The following is a 26,335-nucleotide window of genomic DNA, read 5'->3' on the forward strand; positions in this document are numbered from 1 at the left end:
AGAATGTCACTAAGTACAAAAAGGCAAACAAATCAAGTGCTTTATAAGTGCATTTCTTTGTCTACTATGTATAACTCTTCGCAAATGGCTCCTGTGTCCCATTAACTCTCTGTTGCCCGTAGATATGTCTGTGATATATTGTCCTATTCTAATATCCAGAGGTAAACTGAGATTTCCAGAAATGAACGATCCCTCTAAGAGGGCCTAAAAAGCCCAGCCTGGCTGTGTGCACAGTCATACACCACATGGCATCTTAGTAGGGGAACATTCCTCCATGTCTTTTTCTCTCCCTCTAAAACCATTTTTCTCGATTTAGAAACGGGGGGCACAAAAAGCGGTTTAGTGCAAAAATATGGGGCAGCAGATTAATGCAAAATTAAGCCATAAAAACCTGACATATGTGAAATGTCCCAGACTGGGAATGAAAAATCATTTCTCCTATTCAGGAACTTTCCACAGGAAGAAATGCCTGAATTCCACTTAGCCTCATTCTACCATGTGCCAAAGAACAAAAAAGGAAGAAATGGTTGAAAGATTTACCTTCGCCAAAACATTACCATCACGAAATCTCTCTGAGGGGGATAGGAGACAGGTATCTAAAGCATGTCCACAAGGTAAGGTCTTGGAAGGAAGTTGGGCAAAATTCAATCCAAACAGTGTCTTTATAGTACTTTCTTTCCAACTATGCACTACTAAACACCACAAGGGAAAGTGGAGTGAAATGATGTTATGGCTTCAGTATTCAGCATAGCTTACAGGAGATGGGATTGTGTCTTTCTTCCATAAATCACTTCACAGTGACAGGAGGTGGTGCTCTAGTCAGTCAGCCAACCCCCGCAGGGTGACCTCAAGAGGGACAGCTTCCCTCGAGCATGAACCCAAACAAAAAAGAGGGTATGGCAAGATGAAGCCATAAAGGCCTCCGCCAAACCAGTGCTTCCATCCTATAGCAGCTACACAATCAGCATCCTAGAATACAGGCAAATGTAAAGAGAAAGAGAGTGAGGGAGTGTGTGAGTGTGTGTGACAGGGGTTGAGAAAGGACCTCTCTGACCCTTAACATGTGTGTAGCTCATCCAGAGGAGGGTGCAGGGCACTCCTGATGAGCCATGCAGGGGGGTCACCAGGTGGCCCTTAGGGTTAAACAGGATTGACCCCATTTGATCCTGACACCGCTGTCAGAAGCGGATCTATGCTTAGCTTGTCAAAGAAAGCTGAACACTGCGGCGTATCCTTGTTGTAAAACATCCACTAAAGGGTCTATAAAGTAAATTTTTTCTCTTGGAAAAATTGTTTAAAAGAAACCTCTTGACCATGGAAGACACTGCTATTCCTCTTTGTCGTTTGTGCTTTCTTTGCCTATTCAAAACTGCGTTTCAACAACACCCTTTCATCCACTATCTGTGCATTAATCTCATAATAGCAGTATGGTCTCATATGATTTTCAATGGAGCCCCAGTGAATGCACGCCAAGTCTGAAAAACAAACCAGTTAAATTTGTTCAAAGTGACACGAGAGTCTCTATCTCAGGGCAAGCCAAGGCAAGGAAAACATGGCTGGTTGGCAGGTTAGGGTTAAACACTTCCTCTAAATGCTCAGACACAAAGGTCTCAGATGACAACATATGGCTGGAGTGAGGGTAGCTTTTAATGTCATTTTACGTATTGTGGGTTTTTCTCCAGCCTCAAACTGCTGACTTTGTCACAACTGAAAAATCTCAACACTACAGTATGGTAATGTTAGGTTTAGATATCCAGGCCAAGTTTTACTCTATCATAATAAATTCTCAATAATAAATGATTAGTATCATTTTTGGTGGATGTGTTGTTGTATTTTATAAAATAATAATTTAGTGTATGAATAAAATTATGGCCCTTCAAATATACTAGATTTAAAAAAAACAATGGCGTCATTTTTCATGCCTTTTTTGTTTAAAACAGACCTAAACAACATTGCAAATAGAAGATTATTGAAGTTTATGTTTCTCCATATCACTGTTTCAGATCTATTGCACTACATGAATAGTCTGCCATGTCTGAGATTTTGTTTTGTTTTTGTTTTGCTCCCTGCTTTTATGTGAGGGCTTCACATGTGACCACTTCCAGTAAATGTGGGATTGGGACGAAAAAGCTACCAATCACAATCAGCATTTCTTCTAGTCGCCCATGTGGCTGGAATCTAGCTGGTCTGATCAGAACGAGATAAATGTGTTTGTGTGTAGAAAAGCATAGCAGACAGCTTTTATAAGACAGGCGGGGTTTGCAGAGATGTAGACAGTAACTTTTTTAGTAAATTTTACGCACAGACAACAGGCATATCAAATATTTTATATGCTAAATGAATCCACCAGTTATTTGTGTGCAGGCACTTAATTATAGATGATTCTAAGCGTGCATAAGCAAGTATGAGTACCTCTTTGTCTAGTATCATGGTGAAAACCTGCAGTTGCATTGTCTTGTGATTGTCAGCTCAAACTTCACCAGTTTTGTTGTAACCGATGTAAAAAAAAAAAAAAAAAAAAAAAAAAGTTCAAAAACCTGAAGTGTGTAAATCCAGTGTTACAGTGTCTGTTTTCTCTGTTCACCGACTGTAACTGGTTGACAAAATTAATTTAACCATCAGTTATGAGGCATGCAATCGATCGACCGATGTGCAGGAAACAGTTTTGGAGGTGCTGCTTCTGTCGCTTTGCTGTGTGCTTCACTCAGCTGGAGCAGTGGAAACTTACAAGGGAGTCTGGGACTCATATGTGGTTCACAAGGACACATTAGATGTGCAGCTGCAGCATTCTTTGCGTGTCATATTCAACTTAAACTCAAATGATTTGGATTACAAAGTTCCCAAGCATTACTTGCCATTTTTGCCACACTGAGTCACCAGTGGTCTACAACATAAAGTTCATTAATGGGTGGTATACTTCCTGCCTCACAAGACAAGTGATTAAAGCCTGTATTATAGATGAGAGGCTGACTATCCTTTTCTTTTAAGTTGACTGCAGTGATTGCATTTTAATGGACTCACGAGTATCTGTGGTGCAGCAGTGAAATGTGTGCCAGATCCTGCTAGCATATCATCATGTCCACAAAACAGGTGGCTAAGAGTACACGTTATTTATACCTGCCAATAAAGATGTGGCAGAATCACAGTTGATGTTTGCCAGCAGACCCTCTGGATTTGATGCCGTCCTTTTATCGTACACTTAAAAATAGACCAAAATAGAATCAAAACACATTCCTTTTCGTCAGTTGCAGTTTTTACTGACATGTTTGACTTGTCTGATTGGCTAGTGCTCTTTGCTTGGTTAGAGTTACTGAGCCAATCAGAGTAGAGGCAAAATACAGGTAGGTCAAAAAACACATACGCTGCCAAAGTGTCAAACACTGGCTGAAAGCAGAAAAAATGTGTTAGTATGCTTTGCCAACCTAAGCAAAGTGTTTTTTGTTTTTTTCCCCCACATGAATATTTTGGTAAATGTATCTACCCAACAAGGTAACGGATAGCCCTCTGAGATTTACTAAGATCAGACTGAAAATTTCCCCCCATTTGCTGCTTGGGAGGTGTTATTTTCAGCCTTTGCTCTGCATGCACACAAGATGACCGTGCATCAGAAAACTGCTGATTGAGATTATAGTTGGTGATGGTGTTTAACTGGCGCATGTGAATCATGATAATGCAATCGATTTTTATTTAACAAACAGATGTTAGCATAATGTGTCCACCCTCTGTGTTTGCGTGTGTCTCAGAAGAGAAAATTCAGAGTGAAACCCTACACGGCTTCATTTAGCTTTTGTGTTGAACCTTGCTAATACAAAAGGCATTCATAATAGTAGAGAACAGACAGAGAGAGCTGCCACTGATGTCATTCAATTCTGAGGTCCAGACACTGGGAGAGATTCAAACATTTTTCATATTCCCAAACACAGAGATTAAAGGCTTACATTCAGGCTTTTATCTTATAAACAAGAAGTCTATGCAAAATATTTAAGTGCTTTGTGCGCTCAATGATCCTTAAGTGACCACTGACAAAACCACCATACAACACATATGAGTAGATCTAAATGGATCAGAACAATGTCTGACATGCTCACTGAAAGATGAGCCTCAACTTTACACAGCTTTAACCACAGCAATGATGTAAACATGGCTCGCTTTCCTCACAGCATCAGGAAACATTACTTATGGGTTACACCAATTGAGATTTTCACTCCTCTTTACGACGCAGTCTAAGCAAAAGCAGACAATGTTTCTTTTGCTCTCACCGCAGAGGAAGATTGGGTAAGTTGTTTGTTTAAGTGTAATTATTATTATTATTTTTTCACACAAAAATTTATTGTTAAATTTAAGAACACTATCCGCTTCCAAATTACCTCAGCTCCACCATGCTTCCTCACGATAAAGGGATTTTTATATACCTGTCGTTGACCAGTGAACGCAGCGTGCATTTTAGCGTCGACCTCTCTTGTAACCTGCAGTTCAGATGGAACCATCCTGAACATACCTGAACCGCCTAAGTAGGCTTTTGGCTCAAATTCACACAAGACATTGGGGCCTTTCTCTCGCTTCTCTATCTATGGTTCTTTTCTTCTGCTCTGAAGAATGCAACAAAGGTTGTCCAGTCTTCTCTTGCTGAGGCCACTCTGAGTGTTCCCCTTAAGAGCCATGGGTGGGCTGCAAGAGGAGATTCTCCTGATGCTTGAGCTCTTTTTTTTTTTTTTCTAACTGGGGTCTCCAGTGGACAGTTTTCTGCTTCAGATGCAGCCTTAAACAAAAGCCAAGTAAGAACACTGTGGTTGCTTCAGTGATTGATGCAAACATTACACAGTTGCTACATTACCGACAATGTCCTCCACTGTCATTCCTTAGATAACCGTAATACCCGTTATATGTATTTGTTCACACATTGTTGAAAAGACTGAAGCTCCCATTTATTTTTTTACATTTTACAAAACTCTTGAGTGCCACCCCCACTGCTTTGTTCAAACTAACGTGAGCAGAAAATATAGATATTATGTTTCATTAAAGATTCTACAATACAAATATTCCTTATCCCAGTTATGGGCTGCGATTGAGCTTACATCAGCTCTAAAAATAACGACTGCACTTGCTGCTCGGCCTTGGACGTGTTTGAAGATGATAAAGAGAAACAGATACCCGTTATTAGCTGTGAAGGCACAGTTAATATTTACAGTGGATCGATATGTGGTCTGCAATATCCGCAATAATTCCACAGCTGCGTATCATGCCTGCACTCTGGGTGGAGGTCGATACTTTGAAGAACACGGACACAAGCGGATAGCTTTCAAATCATTAACACATCACCGCAAAACGCAGCATACTTTGTGCCTTTGCCAAATAACTTGCGGTGAATATTCCTGGAGTTTCTTTTGGAAAGCAGCCAGCTACCACAGCACAAGGTGGAGGCTGCAGGTGTTCCAGAGCTAGATAACAGTTAAGAGTCCTGCAGAGATTAAAAAAATGACATTCCTAATCTGTTTTACACTAAGAAATCAAATAGCTATTGTTTACCTGATAATCCACAAAGTTTTCTCTGGCTACAAATTCATACAAAATGTGTCAGAGAGATGCAAAGGCAGAATTAGGTGGAAGAATCTACAACTTTCCCACAGAACAAAGTAGCCCTATACAATGGCAAAGATTTGAAGTGGGAAGGATTCAGATTAGGTGACAGTCCAGCACTTCTCCACAACAGGAGAACAAATCTCCACCAGTTTCGCGAGTGGCGAAAAGATCACAGTCACATCCCTTCCTGCTTAGTCCTAAAGAGGTCGTATAAATCTTTATTTTTCCAGCTGATGTCAGCCTTAAGAACGAATCAATCTCAGCACATGGATGTTAGAAAATCCAATAATTCCCCCTTCAAAGCAAAACAGCAATGGTAAACTAATTCAGAGCCAGCCAGCTGTGGCAACAGTACTTGATCCAAGGTGAGAGAAGAAATAACAACACTGAATGAGTGACAGTTACTGTAACGACAAACAGGCTCTTAAGCATTCCTCATATTCTCCTGATAGATGCAGAGAGAAAGAGACATTTCCTTACAAAGAAGCGAACATCAAAGCTGAGGGAAACAAAAGGAGCCAGCGTGACATGTGAAGGAGGATGTGTGATGAATTGCATGGCCCACTAGGATTTGGCTGAAGGCCAGTGGGGTACTGAGTTAAAGGTCAGGTCTTTTTTTTTTTCTTTTTTCTTTCTTTCTAGTCAAGACTGGCACTCAGATTCTCCTTGCTGATACAGTACGACCATAACCCCAAACTCAGATCTCAAATATGACAAAGATGATAAATTAAGGACAACCTGAAAGTTCAGAGGTATAAAATACAAGGATGCATGCATCGGTTCAGTGTATGGGGGCATATTTAGAATATCAAAACCATAAAGCAAATAAAAAAAAAATCAGTAGCAGATTAAAATCTGCACCTGTCAGCTTAAAACAAATGAGTTTAACCTAAGAGACAAAAATACTTCAACTTTTTGTAATTGTCACTTAACAGTTTAAGTCAGTTTTGGGATGAGCGATGCGCTGCCTAGATGCTAAAAATGACAACTGTAACTGCTGTTCTTTCTTTAATATATCATTTCCATTTCTGTTGGGGAAAAAAACACATTAACTGAAGAACCTTCATAAAGTTGTTATGGACATTTTTCAATAATTAGCTTTTCTAACTCCTTTTAAAGAACAAGCAGTCATTCCAAATAATCAAGGAAACAACGACCAGAATTCCACAATGAATCTAAGGCATCAGATTTCTGTCGAAAGCGGCCTGATAAAACAAACTCGGATCATTTTAAACACCCAGATGTTCAATATTACTTCAGTATTACTTGCACAGTTTCAGCACCTGCACATGTAGAAGTGAGCAGCTATCAGGCGTTTCAGGTTTCTGCCTAGGATACGGACACTCTTTCAGCTAACACTGCGCTTGATGTAGATCTCTCTTGAATCTACATCAAGGGAGTAACTACCCTTCTTGCGAATGGGTATTTAGTGACACCATGAAAACAACATAAACCTTAGATTACACTTCTTTATACACTGTTTTACAAAGTGAAGTTCCCCCTTCCCCAACTATTAGAAATCAATGTTTGCTCTACAGGAGTAGAAAGTACTGATGACCTTCACCAAATTAATGTGATACTGAAGAATTCTTTCAATTCCTGTCCCATTAGGCTGGTTATGTTATCTCCAGATTTTTAGAAAAAACACCTCTGTGGGTACTGAGATTCATGGCGATTGTGACTTATGACAGAAATCTGACGCCAAACAAATAGTTAAGAAACATAGCAACCAACAGAATGCAACATTTCACTCAGCTCTTCTTTGTCCTCCATCCAAGGAGGACAGATGGAGAGTAAAGACACCTAAAATCTCAACTCTAAACCCACCATAGATTCCTGCAAAGACATCAATAAACATTTCTGCGCATACAGCGATTAAATGCAGGGTTTATGCACAAAAACAACAACAAAAAAGACTCCTCCCACCAGCTTCAGCTGTTTAAAAAACTGTGGTTACCGAGGTTATACACCTGTCCACTTCAACAGTCTCACAGCAGTGGTGGTCTGGTTCGCATAGCATCCACTCTTAGCTCTCCAACATACACGCCATAATGTGCATGTTGGAAAAACTATATTCTCTTATAACCTGCGAAAGTTTCACCTATCAGTCATCTGATTTTGCTACAAAAGTCTGGGCAGCTGTCAGAAGTGAAGGGGGAAGAGTAAAACAGAATTTACAGCACTGAAACATCCCTTCTTATCCACAGGGACAATGTTTAGTCCCCTGGTCAGGCTGCACACTCAGCCTTCTCTGGCAGTCCTGTAAACACAGCAAGAAAAAAAACACTCCGCTCGTGGATGAAAATGTAGACAGCGAGCTTCTTTTCTGGATGGGTGAGGAGCAGCGCTGAGGGGCCTTACAACTGGAAACAGATGGTTTCTTAATATGTGCATACCTTTGGATGAGTGTGTGTGCGAGTGAATGCGAACAGATGAGGGCGCTTATGTGAATTGATGTAGTAGTCTATTTGTGCAATATGTGAAGCAAATCTACAGCAGAGCAATTAACTCTAATCCCGTTAAATATATTTTTATATATATATATATATATATATATGGAACATTTTTGTGTTTTAGGGGCGACGACAGAGGGACGTAACGCAAAATGAATGGAAACACTGAGCTGCACTGTTGCACGTAAACGCCACATTAACCTAAGCCATGTTGTTATCTCACTGCATGTGGCTGTTGGGCTCACGGCCAAACAGAAAGAACATTTAAAAAAGCAGAATGAGTCAAAGTGTGAGATGAGCCTTCCAGTGATCTCGTGTTACTATCAGCTATGATTTGAACAGCAAGACCCATTCCCCTCACTTTTCTTGTTTGCTGCCTCAGATTTCTGTTCTTTGGCACAGCGTTGTTTAGGTTGGCCTCCCGGGGAGACTCTGAGACCATGATCCCATTTTGGAGTCTCTTTGAGGCCAGTGAAAGCGATGGCAGTCCAGGCCATTTGATCATCTTACGTCTCCCACGTGCCATGTGATATGCATGTTTTTAATTATTCTCCTCTTGCCTGGCACTCCCCTGCCTCAAATGTGGCTTGTTATTGGATTTTATTGCTTTGATTTGACTCCAAAGTGTGGTGACTCCAACCCTGTGGGGATTTTCTCTATGCACATACAGCCATCTAAATATGCATCGTGACAGAGATAAAGGATTAAAATGGTGATAACAATCAAATAGGAAATTCAAATATAAACATTTTTAACTTGGAAAATAAATCCCTTGTTTTCTTACAAAATTGTAGCAAAAACTTCATGCAGATCCCAAGTTTTTAATAACCAAGTTAACTACTGGAGTTACTTTTATGTGTGTGTGGACAAAAAGTGCAGATCGCTAAGTACATATCTGGCAGGGTGTCTGGAAAAAACAGACACTGTGGCTGGGAGCAACACGAAAACCCACAGGTGATCTTATCATTTTAAGCTATTGTGCTGACATCACCCATTCACACACACAATAATAGATTAATTAGACAAACAAACATGTAAAGAGCCCAAGCTCTTAATGTGCACTGTTAGTTGCCAGGAACTAATCTTCCAGCATGGTGTGCAGAGGGATAATTGAAGAAAATTTACAGCTCATAGTCTTCCACTTTAACGACCACAGAGTTTTCAGTTGTGAACCTGAAGATCAAAACTACCAATTTGACAAAATTATAGCTTTAAGAGAAAACACAAGTCAACAACGAGCGGTCACAATGATTCATGCCCTGAGCCCGGATTATAAGAGGTTGTAAAAGACAAGGCAGATAATCCAGCGAGAATGTGTCGCCTCTGATTACAGCTGCCACTCTTCAGCTGGGATCAGTGTGTTGACAGATGAACCTGCTCTCAAAGGGAAATATCACCAAACCTGAGCTTTGAAATGTATGATTTCTACCTCTGACAATAGAAGGCATTTGCTAATAAGAAAGAAAAAGCTTTGCAGTACCCTAACTTGTGATGGCTCTCTATGGGTATTACAGTGACAACATAATTTGCAGACTGCAGCTGACAGATTTACCACATCAGATATTTAGCTTTGCATAAATCACACGATTTGGCAGAGGAGTAAGCTCTGATCATATACACTTACCTGACAGTTTGTTAGGTACACCTCTTCAACTCCTCAGTAAAACAAGTATTAGCCAATCACATTCTAGCATTTCAATAGATGTAGGCATCGTAAAGTTGACCTGCTGACGATTAAACACAGTATCAGAATGGGGAAGAAAGGTGATCTGAGAGACTTTGAAGATGGGATGGTTGTTGATGCCAAAGGGGTTGATATGAGTATTTCAGAAACTGCTGATCTACTGGGATTTTCCACATAACAATCTCTAGGGTTTATAGAGAATGGTCTAAAAAGAGAAAATGGAAAAACAAAAAGGCATTGGAAAATGCCTTGTTGCTACCCTGAAGTTAGAGGGGAATGGCCTAGACCAGCGGTCACCAACCTTTTTTGCGCCACGGACCGATTGTGCCCAACGGATAAATACAACAAAATAAAACTAGTACCGGTACCGAAAAAAAGAAGATTTATTCATAACACACGTGAAAAGACCCAGGAAAACCGAGTTAACGATAAAAACGATAACAAAATAACGCTAAAAACCGATATAAACCCTGAAAACCATACATTTCACACCCGAGTCTCAACTCTCACGGCCCGGTACCAAATGACTCGGTCCGTGGCCCGGGGGTTGGGGACCGCTGGCCTAGACTACTTTGATAGCTGATAGGAAGGAGAGAGTAAGTCAATTAACAACTCATTGTAACCGCGCACGAAACATTGAACCTTGAAGCAGATCCAGACAGAAATCAGCTTCTGCTGTAACATTCAGATGGTGCGATCAGAGTTTGGTGTGAGCATGAAAACAGGGATTCAGGTTGGTGTTGTGGTGTAATGGCATTTGAGATATTTTCTTGGAACATTTTGGAACATTTTGCATTATTAAACCATACAGTCTACCCGAGTATCATTGCTAACCACAGTTATACTTTTATGACTACAGTGTGCCCATCTTCTGATGGCTGCTTCGAACAAATGACCTCCACAGTTCCCAGTTTTCACTTCAATCCACGTCATGGATGTGCAATCGACAAATTTGCAGCAACTGTGTGTGTGATGCCATCATAACAATAAGATAGACAAATCTCTCTCTGAGAAATGTTTTCAGCCTCTTGTTGAATCAGTAAAGAAGAATTAGGGCAACTTCGAAGGCAAAAGCGGGCCCAACGCAGCCCACTGAGTCTATATCCACATATGATTCCACGGAAAGCTATTTTGGAATTTTTACTTTGTGAGAACTGCTAATGATTACAAAGCACATGTGACATTTGTTAATTCTTAACTTGGTATCCCTATTAAAACATTCTGCGGCTCACACTAATACATCTGTCTGTCTTCAGCCTCTTCATGCCATGACAACACAGCAACTCCCGCAGCTTCAGAAACAAAACTGCACTTAAAAAGAGGACTGGCAGACAACAGGAAAATAATCACGAGATTGCTTTAATCAGGCCCTCAATACCACATCTAGCTCACCAACAACAATAACAGCCTAAAGATCTAAACAGGCCGGGCCCGACGCTAACGCACTGAGAGGGACAGGCTGAGGTTATTGTCTAAATCCCGAGCTGCTATGCTGGTCCTACAAAATGCAAACAAAGCTCAAACTATAACTTCTACAGGTTATCCAAAGACAAAAAATGAATCAAATGAAACCTTATGACATAAATACAAATACCTAAACAGCTTCAGACTGCCTCCACATAGTGCTCTGGATCTTTTATAGTGAGATATCCATTCCACTGTTATTCATTACATTCATCATTGCCGAGCACTGTTTATGGCCTCTAAGCTCCAGGAAGGCTCATACTAACAAGCCAATCTAGTCAAACAGTCACCTGAACACCATAAAAGTGAACACAAGTCATTTAGGCTTCATTTATCGTAAATGTTAGCGATTATAAAACAGCTCAAGAAAATACGCTTAGCTAAAACATAGTTTAGTGCCAGGTAGGTACTTTTAGTACACAAAGAAACCAGATGATCTCACTTTGTGATTACAACAGCAGCGGATTAGTAAAAAGCAGTTTAATAAACCATTAACTCCTTGGGTGAAGCATTTCCTTCCTCCCCTCTGTTGCACAGATTTCTGTCTTGACATATGCATGTGAGTGCTAATGACTATGATTAAGGAAGCCCGGATTAGGTCTCGCTGTGGTTCATGACACATACACACAGACAGACAAATAGAAAGCTGCCCCTGTGATGAGCACATTTGGAGAAAGCCAAAAAACCCAGATAACATAAACAAGGCAATGTACGGCTTGATTCAAACTTGAAATACACGCAACGTGTTTTCCACAAAATAGTGCTAAATGATACCGATTAGAATACACACCGCTGTAACCAACTCATCACTCATGTTCATGAAGGCGGCCTCTAGGATAAACAGAATATCTTAACGACGTGGGTGTACTATTCTAGCACACAATCTTAAGTGTGCTTAAGTGTGCAAAAAAGAAAAAGAAAATCCAGAGCTTTAGACAATCTTAGTGTTAAAGCTACTTTAATGCCTCCGTACATCTATTACTGGCTCTTGTACAAACATATTTTATTACAACAGAGTGCAGCTTTCTTTTTATTTTATTGCACGTGATTATTGATTATATGCAGACAAAAGAATGTGGCCAGCTAAAGAACAAAGTCACTGAAATTTATAGGCATTTTAGAGAAATACTCCATCCGTTAATACAGAGCAAGGGCAAAGCCTGAAGTATAGCACGCCATTTGTGCTTGGGAAACTAATGAATTATGTACTACACATAACAAGAAAATCACCCAGTAATTCTGTACTCATGGGGCTACGAGGTAAGCTCACTAGTCAGATAAAATTAGGCTCAAATGTCTGGACAATTTACAGTAACAGTGACCACCTCAGCTTGAGGAAATAAATCAGCTAACCACCCAGGCATTCACCGAGGGAGACTGGAGAGGGGCAACAGGTGGCTGTCAACTTAGAGAGAAAGAGGGTCATCATCCACTTAGAGAAGAGCAGCAAGTCTGTCGGTCACTCCCCAGGCTCCACTAAGCTAAGCCAAGCACCAGCAGGAGGAGAGAAGAAAGCCAGTTCAGTTGTGAGTTGTGTTCAGCCAAATATTCACAAGTACAGCCACGTTAAACGTGTGACATGTTACATCAAGCACTGATTAGAAATGACTTTTGGTTATCCACTGTTATTAAATCAGTATCGTTAACAACAAGAATTTAACAATGCATAACATATGATAGGTCTACTGTATCAATTACATAATTACAGTGTAAAACACATGAAAGAGAAATCCTTTTTTTTGCAATCAACATGTGCAAACTTGAGTTAATCAGGTTGGAGGAAAAGCTGTGTTTCTCCGTTGTCTCATCAGTCCCTGAACGAGCTGCCACGGCACAGCAATTTTCCCAACCTTTCCATTATCATCAGCAGGTACAATAAACAACCAAGAATGACCCTCAGATAGTTCTCTCATCATAGTGACCTCATTCAAATGAAAAATGTCTGTGTTTTTGGTTCACTTGTACTGCAAGCAGCCAAATATAAAATCTGACAATTTACAGCCTAATAGCCTTTGCAGACCTTGGGTTATTTTTGCACTTGATGCCTGCAGAGGAGGCATGTGTTCCTCCGAATGACACTACCGACAGCCTCAATGCTCTACTGGAAAATGACTTCTTAAAAGCATGTGGAGTAATTTATTGTATTAAAAATATTAAAAAAGGTAACAAAACAGATAAAACCTTGTTGGTTTAATCTTTCCATAAAGATGTGGAAAAATAAAGTGGCTAAATCTAAATCAGAGAGTACAATGCAGTTAGTAAAAGATAAGCCATCCTCAGTTTAATCAAAAGCCTTTTTGTGTGTGAGCGTATGGGTCGGCACACATGCCATGTGCATGCATGTTTGCATATGTTTTCACTCAGCTCTATGCTGGTTCCCTCACATTACTCAAAGATACCAGGAGGCCCAATTAAACAAAGTGACAGAACCCAGTAAGTCCGAAAACATAAAATGTTTTCAGGGTTTGCTCCGTGCCAGTGCTCTGTGTTCGTACTGTTGCTGAAACGCTGCTGTCACTTGGCTTTTTTCCACAAGTGCTGCTGTGCAACTTTTACAAGGATCTACATAAAATAATCAACTGGTGACAGAGCTAATTAAAGCTGATGTAGTCAGAAGGAGACAAATTATAGAGTGAAATGTGACAAATGCAGAGTTTGGAGCGCAGTTTTATTACTCACCGATGCACGCGTGAACTCTGACTGATAGCTGCGTTCGAAGAATGATGCCGTGTTTCTTTCCTCGTCTACAAAGACAAAAGACAAACGGAGATAAAGCAACATGTCAGAAGGTATTGGACCATTGTGATCATTTCAATTTTCATGTGCGTGCCAGACATAGGTGCACATGTTGACAGGATAATGGAGCTGAAAAGCTGTTGTTAAATGGTGCAAAATGATCTTCGAGCCTTTTTCAACAAGTTATTCTGTTCCGTTTCAGGCAGCATTTGCAGTTTGAACACAGCAGGAAGCAGATCAGGGAAAAAGTCTTCATCAATGAAAATGAAGGATGGGAGCAACTCTGAGGTCAGCTCCACCCCCTGCGTTAATGGAGATATGCCAGGACCCTGTCAGCATCCTGTCAAGAGCTCACAATGTGCGAATGAAAATCAAAAACAAAGAAGACAACAATGCCCCTGAATGCTATTCAGCCCTGATAGTGAATGTGAGAACAGTTTAGATCCCTCAAAAGTTAATTCTCTAGTGTCTGTGAACAGACACTGAAGTTTGTAAAAGTTCAACTCTCAATACTTTGCTGCTCCCATACTCGGTGTGTGGTACTCCCAGACCTAATCATTTAACAGTTTTTAATTACTTTCATTTTAAAAAATAAAAACAATTATAAAGTGGGTTGGTTGATCACCGTTTTGCTTGAGGTTAGATCCTTCATTGGGCCTTTAACCTCCCAACTACCTAAAGAAACACACAAACAGACCTAGCAGGCCAAATGTAGACAAGAGGACAGCAGGTAGAGTTGCGCAACACCCCCCTACCCTCCCTTCCTAATTTGGCTCACTGACAAATGGGCTTTTATGCTGGCTGCATAGAGTTTGTGTGATTGTTCTGACCGGCGCAGTGCCAGCAGCAGACTGTCACTTTCAAACCGTCGGGCGTGAGCGGCTCTGACAGAAAGAGAAAAAACTCTATCGGTGCAGAAGGCACTTCCTACTGCTGCTTCGCCACATACAAACAGACCCAGACAGACTGACACACTGACATTTTTCCTGCCCCAACCAGTCAGCGGGAGGCCGAGCTGATACGCGCACAAGCGCATGACATGACAGGGGAAGTCTGCTTATCCTCACTGTTTATCAAATATAATATCCCGCAACAGGCAGAGGCGACACAGGAGCAACATCTGTCAACAGGGCCCTTCGCTGCGAGATGAGACGGCAAACAGGAACTTTATCCCTTGTGATGCTGTTGAGGCAAATCGGTAACTAGACCCATTTTGTCACGAATGTCTGCTTTCTCTCCACTTAGATGGAACAGTATCCCTGTGCTTAACCAAGACCTGAGGCTACACAGGCCAACGTGCTCATTATCAAATTAAACAAACGTGCATGGAATATAAGTGAGGTTTTCAGACCCCGACCCCCACCACCACCAATTAAACATGAAAACTGAACACTCCTGCAGACAGTGCTGCAGGCCTATAAAAGATGGAGCCCAAACCTTCTTAAACAATGAGAACTATAAAGAATGTCAGCTAAATAACAAATTGGGGGCATGCTGGTATATAATAGTGAGCCATGAAAATCTTGTGAGCCAAATTAACCTTGATTCATAATATACATGAAGCTTCTGAAATAGGTGAATCACTGAATTACTACTTTTTATAATATCACGAAAGGACTGAATGCAATCTAAACCACTTACTTCCTACTTATGTCATACTTCCTGACCATTACACAAGTCGAATGGTCAAAAGTAGAGCACTTTATAATAGATTAAATGAAAACATATGGACATTGTTATTTAGTATGAACATTTATAAACAGTAGTGGGCATTTCAAGGCACCAACCAAATGCTCATCATCATCAATTTCTCTATCAAACATAGCAAACAGGAATGCAGCTGCAGAAAGTTAACAACTGTACCCGACAAAATAAATAAATAAATAAAAATTTAAAAAATAAAACCTTACGTTCCCCATCTTGATTGCCCCTTTACTGCCCCGTTGTACAGCACCTCATAAAGCTCGGGCTTAATCCTCACACAGAGCAGCAGCAACTGGACCGGTGGATGCCTGCCAGCTCAATGCTCTCTGGTTTTATCTAAGGGAGCATTACTGGCCCTGTTTATAAAACATCACAAAATGTGTACCCACAGAAAGTGAACACACATACTTGGAATATAGTAAAGCCAGTACTTCCCCTCAAAGACCAATTAATGCCAGACAAGAAGGCCCCGCTGAGGTCTACTGACTCAGCACTTCTTGGACACCCCTGTTCGAGAAGGCTCCTGTATCACTGCGTCTGTAGCGGGACCTCCAGTGCCCGAGTAAGCCAGGTGGGGTAAAGTTTTAAGTCTGACAATTACTCTGGTTCTTTTCAAGTCAACTTTTTCTTCTTCAAATGAAAACCTTGTGTGCTTCGAGCATCTATGAAACAATGTCCAAGTGGGTCAGAAAAAAAGCGAAAATAAAGAAAGCAGAGCTGCCCTCGGAGACATGAAAGGATGTGATGAGAAACGCTGAATTTCTGAGGCCTTCAGAGCAAGAACGGATAGATTTTTAATATGTCTGACTTTTGAATAGTTGTCAAACACATCAGAAACACTCAATAAAACCAGCAAGAGCATTTTCAGCATATAATTGCTGGCTTTCTAACAGAAATTACATCTACTACAGCATGAAATGCGAAAAGGTGAAAGAAAATGCTAAAAAAAAATCCACATGCTGAATCCATTATCCAGTCAATAACAGCATTTTATGCTATCCTATAAAGACAAGCCAGGGAATATGTCTTACAATGTGTCAAGCTCGACACATAACTCAACACTATCGCACAACACTGTTTTTCCCCTAAAAGATCAAAAACAAATTTGTTACAACTTTTCTATCCATCCTGGTCCTACGAGAACACGTCCCGCATACTCCACCTCCAACTACAGTGCCAAAAAAACAGCGTGTGTGTCAATCTATCACAGCTAGAATACACACACACTCTGCCAGGAACTGTGCAGATATGCCTGTGCACGTGTCTGAACTACATGGTCAGTTTGTAACCAGAAGTGGGGTGGTATCAGAGAGGGGACAAGGGGATTTACGAGTCACAATCTTGTATAGCTGAGCTACATAACGTGGCGTGGAAGTGATTATGGCCCTTAAGCTCCCGTGACATGGATATCTCCTGGCTCTCGCAGCGTTCTGTCAGAGGATCATACTTTAATCTGATTGTAAAGACACTAGGTATGACACAGGCGCCTCAGGAATGTAACCTGTCATTAATATCAATTACAGATGGATTCAATTGCCAATGATCAGGGGAGCTCAGAACTATTGCACTACTCCCTTTTCTAGTGGTAGGTGACTTAGCTTAAAGCTAAAATAGTGAAAGCATGATGAAAGCATCATTTTCGCTTGTCAGCTGAAGTTATTGCAGGAGGTTTATTTTGAGATACACTTGGAAAACCCAGAAAGTAAAAAACAACCGTTGGTTTTGTCTGGCAAGTCAGCTTTTTTTTTCTTCTTTAGGTTAAATCCTTGGGTGTTATGACTGCTGCTGACAGATCATACGCAGTAAAAATGAGAGCGAAAACAAAACAAAATGGAACAAGTAAGGGTGAAATCCCTCATCAGACCTTTTATTGGCTCAATAATCATCAAATCAAGAACACTGAGCAGTGGGGGGCGTAATTCTGGGCCCATCAGCACCGTAAAAAGCCAATGAGCAGCACTGCCCTATTTTTACTAAATAATTGGCTAACCACCTTCACCCCCCACCCCCCCAGCCTCCTCAGACAACGCTGTGTGGGTTTAATGACACACATCCATACCAGCTCGTGCCAGCTGGCACAACACCGACCCATGCAGGCTCAGTCTTTGACGAGAGAAGAAGTGGACCACTTTAACCTCACAGCTCTTAATAGCCTCCAATAAGCTCCTAACAATTTCAGCTGGAACTGGGAAAGGCCAACGCTCCCAACTTCCAACAGAAACACCAAGCCAGAGAGCAGCTTATGAATTTCAAGTTAGACAAATAAATCCATACATGTTTGTGGTCCAACTGACCAGGAACTTTCATGCCAACCTTTGGTTTGTGATCATCTAAAGTGGGCAGTACATGAAGGATGTATCAACATACTGCACAGTACATGAAAAAATGTATGGAGCCAATAAAGTAAATGGCCAAGGAAAATGTATGAACCAGAAGTTAACCTAACACAACTGTGAACTTTTTCTTCATCCAGCTCCAGGAGCTGTGTCAAGCCAAAGCAATATCTACCTACACATTACGCAGAAACAATATGGCTAAATCGTTAGCTGTGTAGCTGCCCCAGTGCTCTAAATGAGAACCAAAGTAAAGTCACAAAGAGATGTGGGTGATTACTCATGAGACATGACTAGAACACAAGTGGTTAAGATTACAACCTTGGTGCCACTCGACACAAATAGATCAATTCGATGGAAATTCCAAGATTTTTCAGTCTACTAAAAAAAGGGCACCAGTATCACCACTGAACCAACTTTATAAAATTCCGCAACTGCTACTACTGCAATGCCTTTTAAAAATACAACAAACACGATCATTTTAGTGACCTGCATGCAGATAAAATACCCTTGAGAGACTCACAAAACCTATGTGAGGAAAATCAGGGTCTCTTTTTCCTAGGAGACTTTCAGGTGGGGTAAAGACCTTCTCCTCTGTTCTTTTAATAGAGGAAGGCACAGTTCAAAAAAGGATCATTCGGAAAAGGGATCATTCATTCTAGATCCAAATAAGTATCATTAGACAAATCCCTTTAATAGTATTAAATTAGGCAAAGGAATATAGTAAAAATGTTTATTAATATGCATTCCCAGTGGCAAGGATTAAACACTATAGCTTTTCCCTCTTGTCTTGCCTCAAATCTCTCTTCCACTAAAAAAAATACTCATATTGTACTGAAATATGCCTGACTGTCAAGATTTTTTTAAGTCAGACTGTTGTAATCAAAAGCTTTAAAATCACTCAGTCCCCCCCCAAAAGAAAAAAAAGTATTTGCACCGCTATTTGACCACAGCAACAGGAACAATCTATTCCTGGACAATCAAAATCTGGCAAGCATCGTACATTACTGTATCCACCTGCTAGACCGTGCCAGTCCCACTTTAGTTTTCAGCCTGAGTGGCTCTGGCATCAGTCTGAGCAGCACCTTTTGAAGTGCAAGGAATATTATGGCCAAGTTTTTTAACGCCAGCATCTAGTTTTATTTCAGCTTTTTAAATTCAGCACAGTGTAGAGAATGTTCTTCATTTCAGCGGCTGTGCACATTCGCCGAGAGTGGAGACAGAAATGGCGGCGATTATTATCTTACCCTCCATCCTCCTGAAATCCCTCCAGTTCATCTCGCTGTTCTGCCAGCGTAGATTCCAGGTCCAAGTAGCTTCCATTATGGGACAGCTGAAGGGCACAGTCATCGGGCTAGACAGGAAAAAGGCACAGTCAGCATGTATTCAAAATGCTGTGTTAAGAGATATTTATGAGCATTTGACAGTGGAAAGATGCTTTGGGAGCTTCTGAATTGAATGACACACATCAGCTGAACAAATGGCACTGACATCCAGGGGGTTTGAATAACTATTTGTGTTTCACGCCCATGCAGGCACACAACTTTAAAGCTACACACAAATGACTCGTAAGAATTTTAGACAAGTAACTTTCTTTAAATATTTTAAAAACTTTGCTGTTTTGATGGCTCCACGGACACATGCGTAGCATATTTCAGGTCTATGTCTGTTTGCCGTGAACCACAGAAGGCTCTTTTATCAGCTCCTGTCAGTGCTCTACAATGAAAAACTGCGCAAGGTTGCAGAGAAGTCATGCAGATTTGAACGAGCTTGGCAGTCTGCTGCCTCTTATCTCGCTGCTCTCCTGTCTGATAAACTATCATCACATATGATGACTTTGCAGAGGAGGTATGATTTGTCTGGTCTTGAATGGTTGTCATCACCAGACTGTGGTCAAAGAGATGAAGAATGAGAGTGACTGTTCACTTGTCTGGTTGACCTCCAAATTTCCAAATTGGAGATATTAACCTATTTATATTCAGAGTCTGTCAGCTCCACGGGACAGCGGCTCCAACAGTGAAGCAGAGGAAAGGAAAACAAATACCATTATGGGAGGGCGAACATATGATGCAAGTGCAGAGAGTGGCACTGCTCTGCACCATCAACAATCCGAGTGTCTAAACCAACAACGATTTGTACAAATACGTTGAACTCCAGTAACCTGTCTTTTTTGTCAGCCCTCACTTGGGCTTTGTAAAGCAACAAAGGCAATGATACCCTTCCATAAATACTACTTACATAGGCAGCCTGCAAGAATTTCTCTGTTAATACACAACACATGTAAACATAAGTTTAACATGCAAAACCATGTGTTTTTTAAATCGGACCAGTTATGACTGCAAAGTCATGCAGTTCAATTTCCTTCCGCGTATGACAATAACTTAATTAAACGTGAAAGAACAACCCTGGGAAAGACATTACAGCTTTGATCTGTTCAGCCACTCTGCATTACTGCACTACAGCACTCAAGGACTGTGTCATATTTGAGAGCTGAAACAAAACATGTGGTTGGTTGGGATAACTTTCAGTCTCTCTCCAACTCACTCTCTGGCTCGGAGCTGTCTTGTTTGCTGCCCAAACCAAACGATTATTGGGAATATAAAAAGATGTAGAAGCGGAGCTGAATATCATTTTTTTAAAGGAGACATCGGGGGGATGAGGCAAAGCACGGGGTTGATGCAGGAGACAGGTGAGGAGATCGTGCCCTTTCCAAGACATCTGCAAGTCTTATTTGTAGATGTTCTTCAGGTGAGGCAGGGCGTGATAGAAAAAGACTTGCGAGTGAAAACAAGCACATCTATTCTGCACATAGTCGGTAGTGGGAAGCAAGTGATTCTCCAGATTACAAGACAGATTCTGGCCTGACAGGAAAACCAGGCATAGGGGCCCAAGTTAGGCCCATGATTTCTTCTTTTTTTTCCCTTCTGTTTTTTTATGCCTATGGACTGACATGCCTTTGAAAATAAAAAGTGGGATAGTAATATGAAATGTTGCATGACAGAGAAGACACTTTAAATCATACTGTATGGAGTGACCAGTAGCTGGGCCTTAAATAACCTGTAAGACACTCAACAATCCCAGAAACAACGTATTTTTGTTGAATGTCAACTTTATGTTTCCAAATGTGGTTTCCTTAATGTTTGAAAAAAATATGTACTACATGACCATAAGTCAGTAGAGGTTAGCCTTTTTGTGCATCCATCTATTTCTCCATCTATTTTATTCCACTTATCCATTTCAGAGTTACAGGGGGGGCTGGAGTCTATCCCAGCTGTCAGTGGAACACACCTTGGACATGTTGGCAGTCCGTTACAGGGCTAACGCAGAGAGACCGACAACCATTCACATTCACACCTGGAGAGGACTCACACAGGCACAGGGAGAAAATGCAAACTTCCCATGATGCACTGAGCATTTCACCTTCACTCACTTCTTTTCACTCTTTTGTACTTACTGTATATGCCGCTTTGCATTTAACTACTAGTTATTATTAATAATTAAATGGCTCTCGTCCACAGTGTGTCTTTTGTCCTGTCTCCCACCCCTCACCCCCAAGCAGCCTGGTTCTTCCTGAGGCTTCTTCCTGTTAAAAGGGAGATTTCCCTTCCCACTGTTGCCATGTGCTTGCTCATGGGGGGGGGGGGGGGGGGTCATCTAATTGTTGGGGTTTTGTCTCTATTACTATAGGGTCTTTACGTTACAATATAAAGCTCCTTAAGGTGGCTATTCTTGTGATTTGGTGTTATATAAATAAAACTAAACTGAATTGAATTGTATAAGCCCTATAATTATGACTGTGCAAATGCCACTAAATTACAATCCAAAAAACCCAAATACATTATTACAGGTAGATTTATCATTTTGCTATTTTATACTGTATATATTATACTTTCAATTATACTTTACATACTGAAAAAGACGGATTAGATAACAAGACCAAACAAAATATTTGTACTCTTTCGGCTTCACTCTGTATCACAACCTGAACTGCACAAAACACTGGGCTGAATCTGCAGCTGTAACCAGTAATTAGCCAACTGTGGAACCAAGAAATGCAATTCCCCACACATGGGTTTGACTTGCAGACCAAAATCAACACAGGCAAGAAAAAAAACTTAAAAAAAAAAAACTTGCAGTGAATTACACAAGTTTGCCATTAACTAATCCCCATCTGTACACCCATCTTTTCTTCCATATAGCCATAAATCTATCCTCTAACCAGTGTCACTTTAGGCGCTCTTTATATAATCAGCGTGGATTACTTCACAGGAATTACAATGTACAGCCAAGCCAGGTTGATGCACTTTAAACAGCTCTTAATCCAGGAATAAGTGCTACCAGATTATCAGAGGCAGAGACTTCTTTAGCTGTCTCCTGCCCAGGACTTGAACCCACAGTGGCCCTGTGATGGCCAAGTCCAGAGAAGCAACCACAAGCTCCTCTGCTCACACACTGAGGTCTGGCCTCTCCCTTCAACCACCATACTGTGGTCCACTGACCAGGAAGGCAGTTAAGGCAGAAAGAACTAAAAATAAACACCATGCAATTTCAAAATTAAAACTGCTATCTCACTCCAAATTTCTTTATATTCCAGATGGGAAAGACATTTGGAAAGCTAGCTGTAAGCAGCGATGAGGGGGCCAAGCAGTTCAGCGGGTCATAACCTGCAGTTTGATCTCATTGTGTTAAAAGTGTGGCTGTAAGCACTGAAGGGAAAAACAAGTTTTCTATTATTATTTATTTATACAAACAAAAAGTGGTGCCAGCACAAGAATTACTGATTTAAAGCAAACAGATCATCAGTTTGGAAACAAATGACATTTTTTGGTTCTTGCTATTTCTCCAAATGGTAAACTGCACTCTGACCCAAAAATGGGTCAAGAGTGTTGCTGACATATGAACTCACTTCCTGTTTGGTAGCTCTAATGGAAACAGGGAATATGGTTCACTAGTAATGTGTGTTAACAGAGCTGCAACTTTGACCAGCGGAGTGCTCAACATGTAGACAGGACAACCCTTTTTTTTTTTTTTTTTAATTTAATCACACACAGGGGCTGCCATTCACTTGACCAGCAGAAGAAGACAGAGCAGAGAAAACGGTAAAGACGTCTATATAGCAACCACAGTGGACTACAAATCAGTTTAGAGGATTAACATCTGGCCACTTTAAAAGCTTCACATTTGCTCGATAAGGTGGAGATGCAATTTGTGATATTTCTGTGAGAGCAAGTGATTTAAAACACATTACACCTGATGCATGAACACAAAACCACAACAGTAACCTTAATTTTCCTGTCCAGTCCAAGGCAACTTTTTCCTTGGATGTGTTCCTCTGAAAGGAGCTGAGACAACACTCCAAATTAAGAGAACCTCAAATCTGCATGACAATGTGTAAAAGAATTCAAAGGGAGCTCTGACAGGCCTGAAGCAGGAACCTACATTTTGCAGCATTTAACATAACTTCTCATTATGGGAAAAAAAATGCAGAAAAACAACTGTCCCACAAACTGAAATTGGTAAAGTGAGAGTCCATTCTTCAAGACCTCGCTTAAATTCTGTTTTTATAAACTGATGCAAGGCCTCTGGGCCACAAAACCCCAAAATACAAAACACAGAGAGAGAAGAAAGTAAATGAAGGAGTAATGAGCTATTGATTTGCCCTGAAAAACTGAATATTTTGAATAACTCTGAATAACGCTGAAGACAATGCATTATTCACTAGAAAACCAAATGTCTGGGTGAGGTGGGAATCACTCCCTTTTACCGAAGCAGCACAAAAGATACCAGATTTATATTATACAAAATGGTCTTCAAGCAGAATAAAAGATACTACAAACTATATTACACTATGATGTACTGTACATAAGACATACCATCACACATAGGTGGCATTTCAAGTGAGTCTCCCACCCTCACTGAGAGTTTTCACTATTAAAAATAAACCTTGTGCAGCTATAAAAATCAGTTTCTACAAACTGATATTCGACTCTGTACAGCTACTTTTCCAAGTTGTCATCCCATGTATAACCCAATCCAGCACACACAACTGATCTCCACTCTGGAGAATGCCCACAGAAAATGACAGTAAAATCCCTAAAACAGCATATGTCAGCTGTTTTGATTGCCCCTGCACCATGTGTTGGCCACGTACTATTTATAACAGAATGGCCTGCGCTGTAGGGATAAGACAGCCTTGCTGTATTCACAAGGTCGCACTAAAGTCTCGTTTTCAAACATCTGATGGTGTGAATCAGGGAGCTGCTTGGTCAAACGCGGCAACACAGTTGCGTCACCCACCTGACTGTTTTTGTTTACGAGAAGAACAGGGACTTCCCCCTCAACTTACGGCTAACCACCAATGCCCATGTGACCAAATCTCACTAACCAGGCCCTGCACAGCCAACCACAGGTACTCCCTCTCTGTCTGCTTTGCGGTCCAGCTGGTCTGCAGCTAAACTGAGACGGTGCAAAGTACATCAGCTCCTTGTTTGTGTTTTTAATTTTGCCCACTTCCTTTTCGGTGGAAAGCGTCCCCATCTCATGCTGCTGGTCAGACTGAGCAGGCTGCAGAATGAGAGCCTGGCTTGTGGTGATCCACAGCATCCTGAGGCTCCTATGACTTATCTCACCAGCTTGACTCAAACAAGATGGGGTACCACTGATCTGACAGAATGAATAAAGACCCAAATTAACTCCCCATTTATGCAACCTTCCACCCTGAGATGAATGCTCAGTAAAAAGACTCAGCCTCAGATGATATGGTCTCTGTGATTTGTTTAAATTTAAAGGTCAGAAGATGGGGCTTCACAAAATCTAATCAAGAGGCAGAAATATGCCAAGACATTTAACTTCTGGAGGCATCCAAAGGGAGAAAAAGAAAATGAGTTTCAGGTCTACTTTTGTCAACTACTGTCTCCAACATTTTGGATCTTGGGAAGGCCATTGTTTGCAACCAAAAAGAATGTGCACTGCTTCACCTCCTCAAAGACCAAGCAGTAAATGGAGCCTGAAAATTGAGGGTGATCAAACACAAATACCTTTCTATTTCAGACTAAAGAAAAGCTGGTTAACAGAGTCCAAATACAAAAAAGGGGGCTAGAAAAAAACACGTTTGATTAGGAAGACATGTTGCCAATTCAAAATCACAGATCTAATCAAGCCAAGTGGGAAATTACCCTTTTCCATCCTTCAAGAACTGACCAACTGAGCATGATTTGACCCAACCTACTTTAATTCTCCACATGGGCTTCCAGTCTGTCCATTTATGACACTGCAAATAGGTCGCCTTCTCCCACAAATAAGTTGTTTTTTTCCTTTGAGGAGGTTAGATTTTCAAGTCAAACAATCATTAAGACTGCAACCACAAATGTCTTTTTTGCTTATTTGTTTGCGTCTCCTCCTTTGCCAACCACAAACAGGATACTTTTTTCCAAACTTTGAAGGAGCATCTAAAGTCTTGGCAGTGCACAGGTGGGTAATTGATGTAAATATTAACCGATGGCAGCCCCTCCCCCACCCCAAATAATAGGTATCTAATCTACGCCTACACCGCCTAGAGTTATTCTGTCTATCACAGGACTATCACGCCGAGAATCGGTAACTATTTGAATGCACCCTTTGCCCCATCAGCATCCCCTATCAACAAAGTGCTTACTAAGACGCTTGCTCATTGGTGAATTAGTTTTGTTTGGTAGTAACACAATCGACCTGTTCAAGCTAATTATTAATTTAGGCGTTGGTGTTACATTTTAACTCGTGCTTTTAACGAAACGTGCACAAAAACAAAATCAAGAGGTTAATCGTGCGTTGCATACCTTGTGTGGGGCTTTTAACAGCCTGTGGACTCCAGCAATCTGATTTATCAGAGGGATATCTTCCCTGAAGGTGTACAGAGGCGGTCTGGTGGGCTCGGGGAAATTGGTGCTGTTAAATGGATCAGTATCATCTAAAAACTGCACCCTGCATATAAATGTAGCCATGATGTATCCATGCAAGGCGAGTTTAGATGATCAAAACAGTGGATGCGGCACTACGGTCTCTGACAGAGGCGCAGCCAGCCCCCCCTCCGGGCAGCGAACTACCGGCAGGTCTTCTGCAGTAACAGTAATCCTGCACCCTGTTATCCTTGGACCTTCCCCATTTGTTTCACCCAGCGTAGATGTGTCAGGACAGTGTGCGCAAAAAGTCCCAGAGTAGAGATCCGGAGTAACTCGCTGAGATGTCACGGTTAGTCAGTGCGTGGCGGAATCGAGCGGAGCGCCAGTGTCCAAGGGCATTGCGGGCGGTTGAGGTGCTGAGGCAGACTGCGGACGGCACTGCTACACTTGGCGCCTGGTCTATGGGAAGCGGCTCCCTCCTCATGCATAAAGCCTGAGAAGGGA

General features: G+C 41.2%; 1 protein-coding gene across 4 annotated transcripts in view; it reads right to left on the reverse strand.

Moving 5' to 3' along the window:
• Nucleotides 1-26,335, reverse strand: part of fhod3b (formin homology 2 domain containing 3b) — a 92,451-nt gene extending 66,116 nt beyond the window's left edge. For 2 of the 4 annotated variants that reach the window (XM_084942896.1, XM_084942895.1), the window contains exons 1-3: nt 25,769-26,333; nt 19,202-19,308; nt 13,861-13,925 (exon numbers count right to left, since the gene is read on the reverse strand). In XM_084942896.1, the coding sequence (XP_084799022.1) occupies nt 13,861-13,925; nt 19,202-19,308; nt 25,769-25,933 (337 nt within the window). In that variant the 5' untranslated portion in view covers nt 25,934-26,333. Of the gene's footprint in view, nt 1-13,860; nt 13,926-19,201; nt 19,309-25,768 lie in introns of all 4 variants that reach the window. The other 2 variants (XM_084942893.1, XM_084942894.1) reach the window with 2 other exon arrangements.

This window comes from Perissodus microlepis, chromosome 11, assembly GCF_051167445.1.
Source record: "Perissodus microlepis isolate ML-2025 ecotype Zambia chromosome 11, ASM5116744v1, whole genome shotgun sequence".
NCBI lineage: Eukaryota > Metazoa > Chordata > Actinopteri > Cichliformes > Cichlidae > Perissodus > Perissodus microlepis.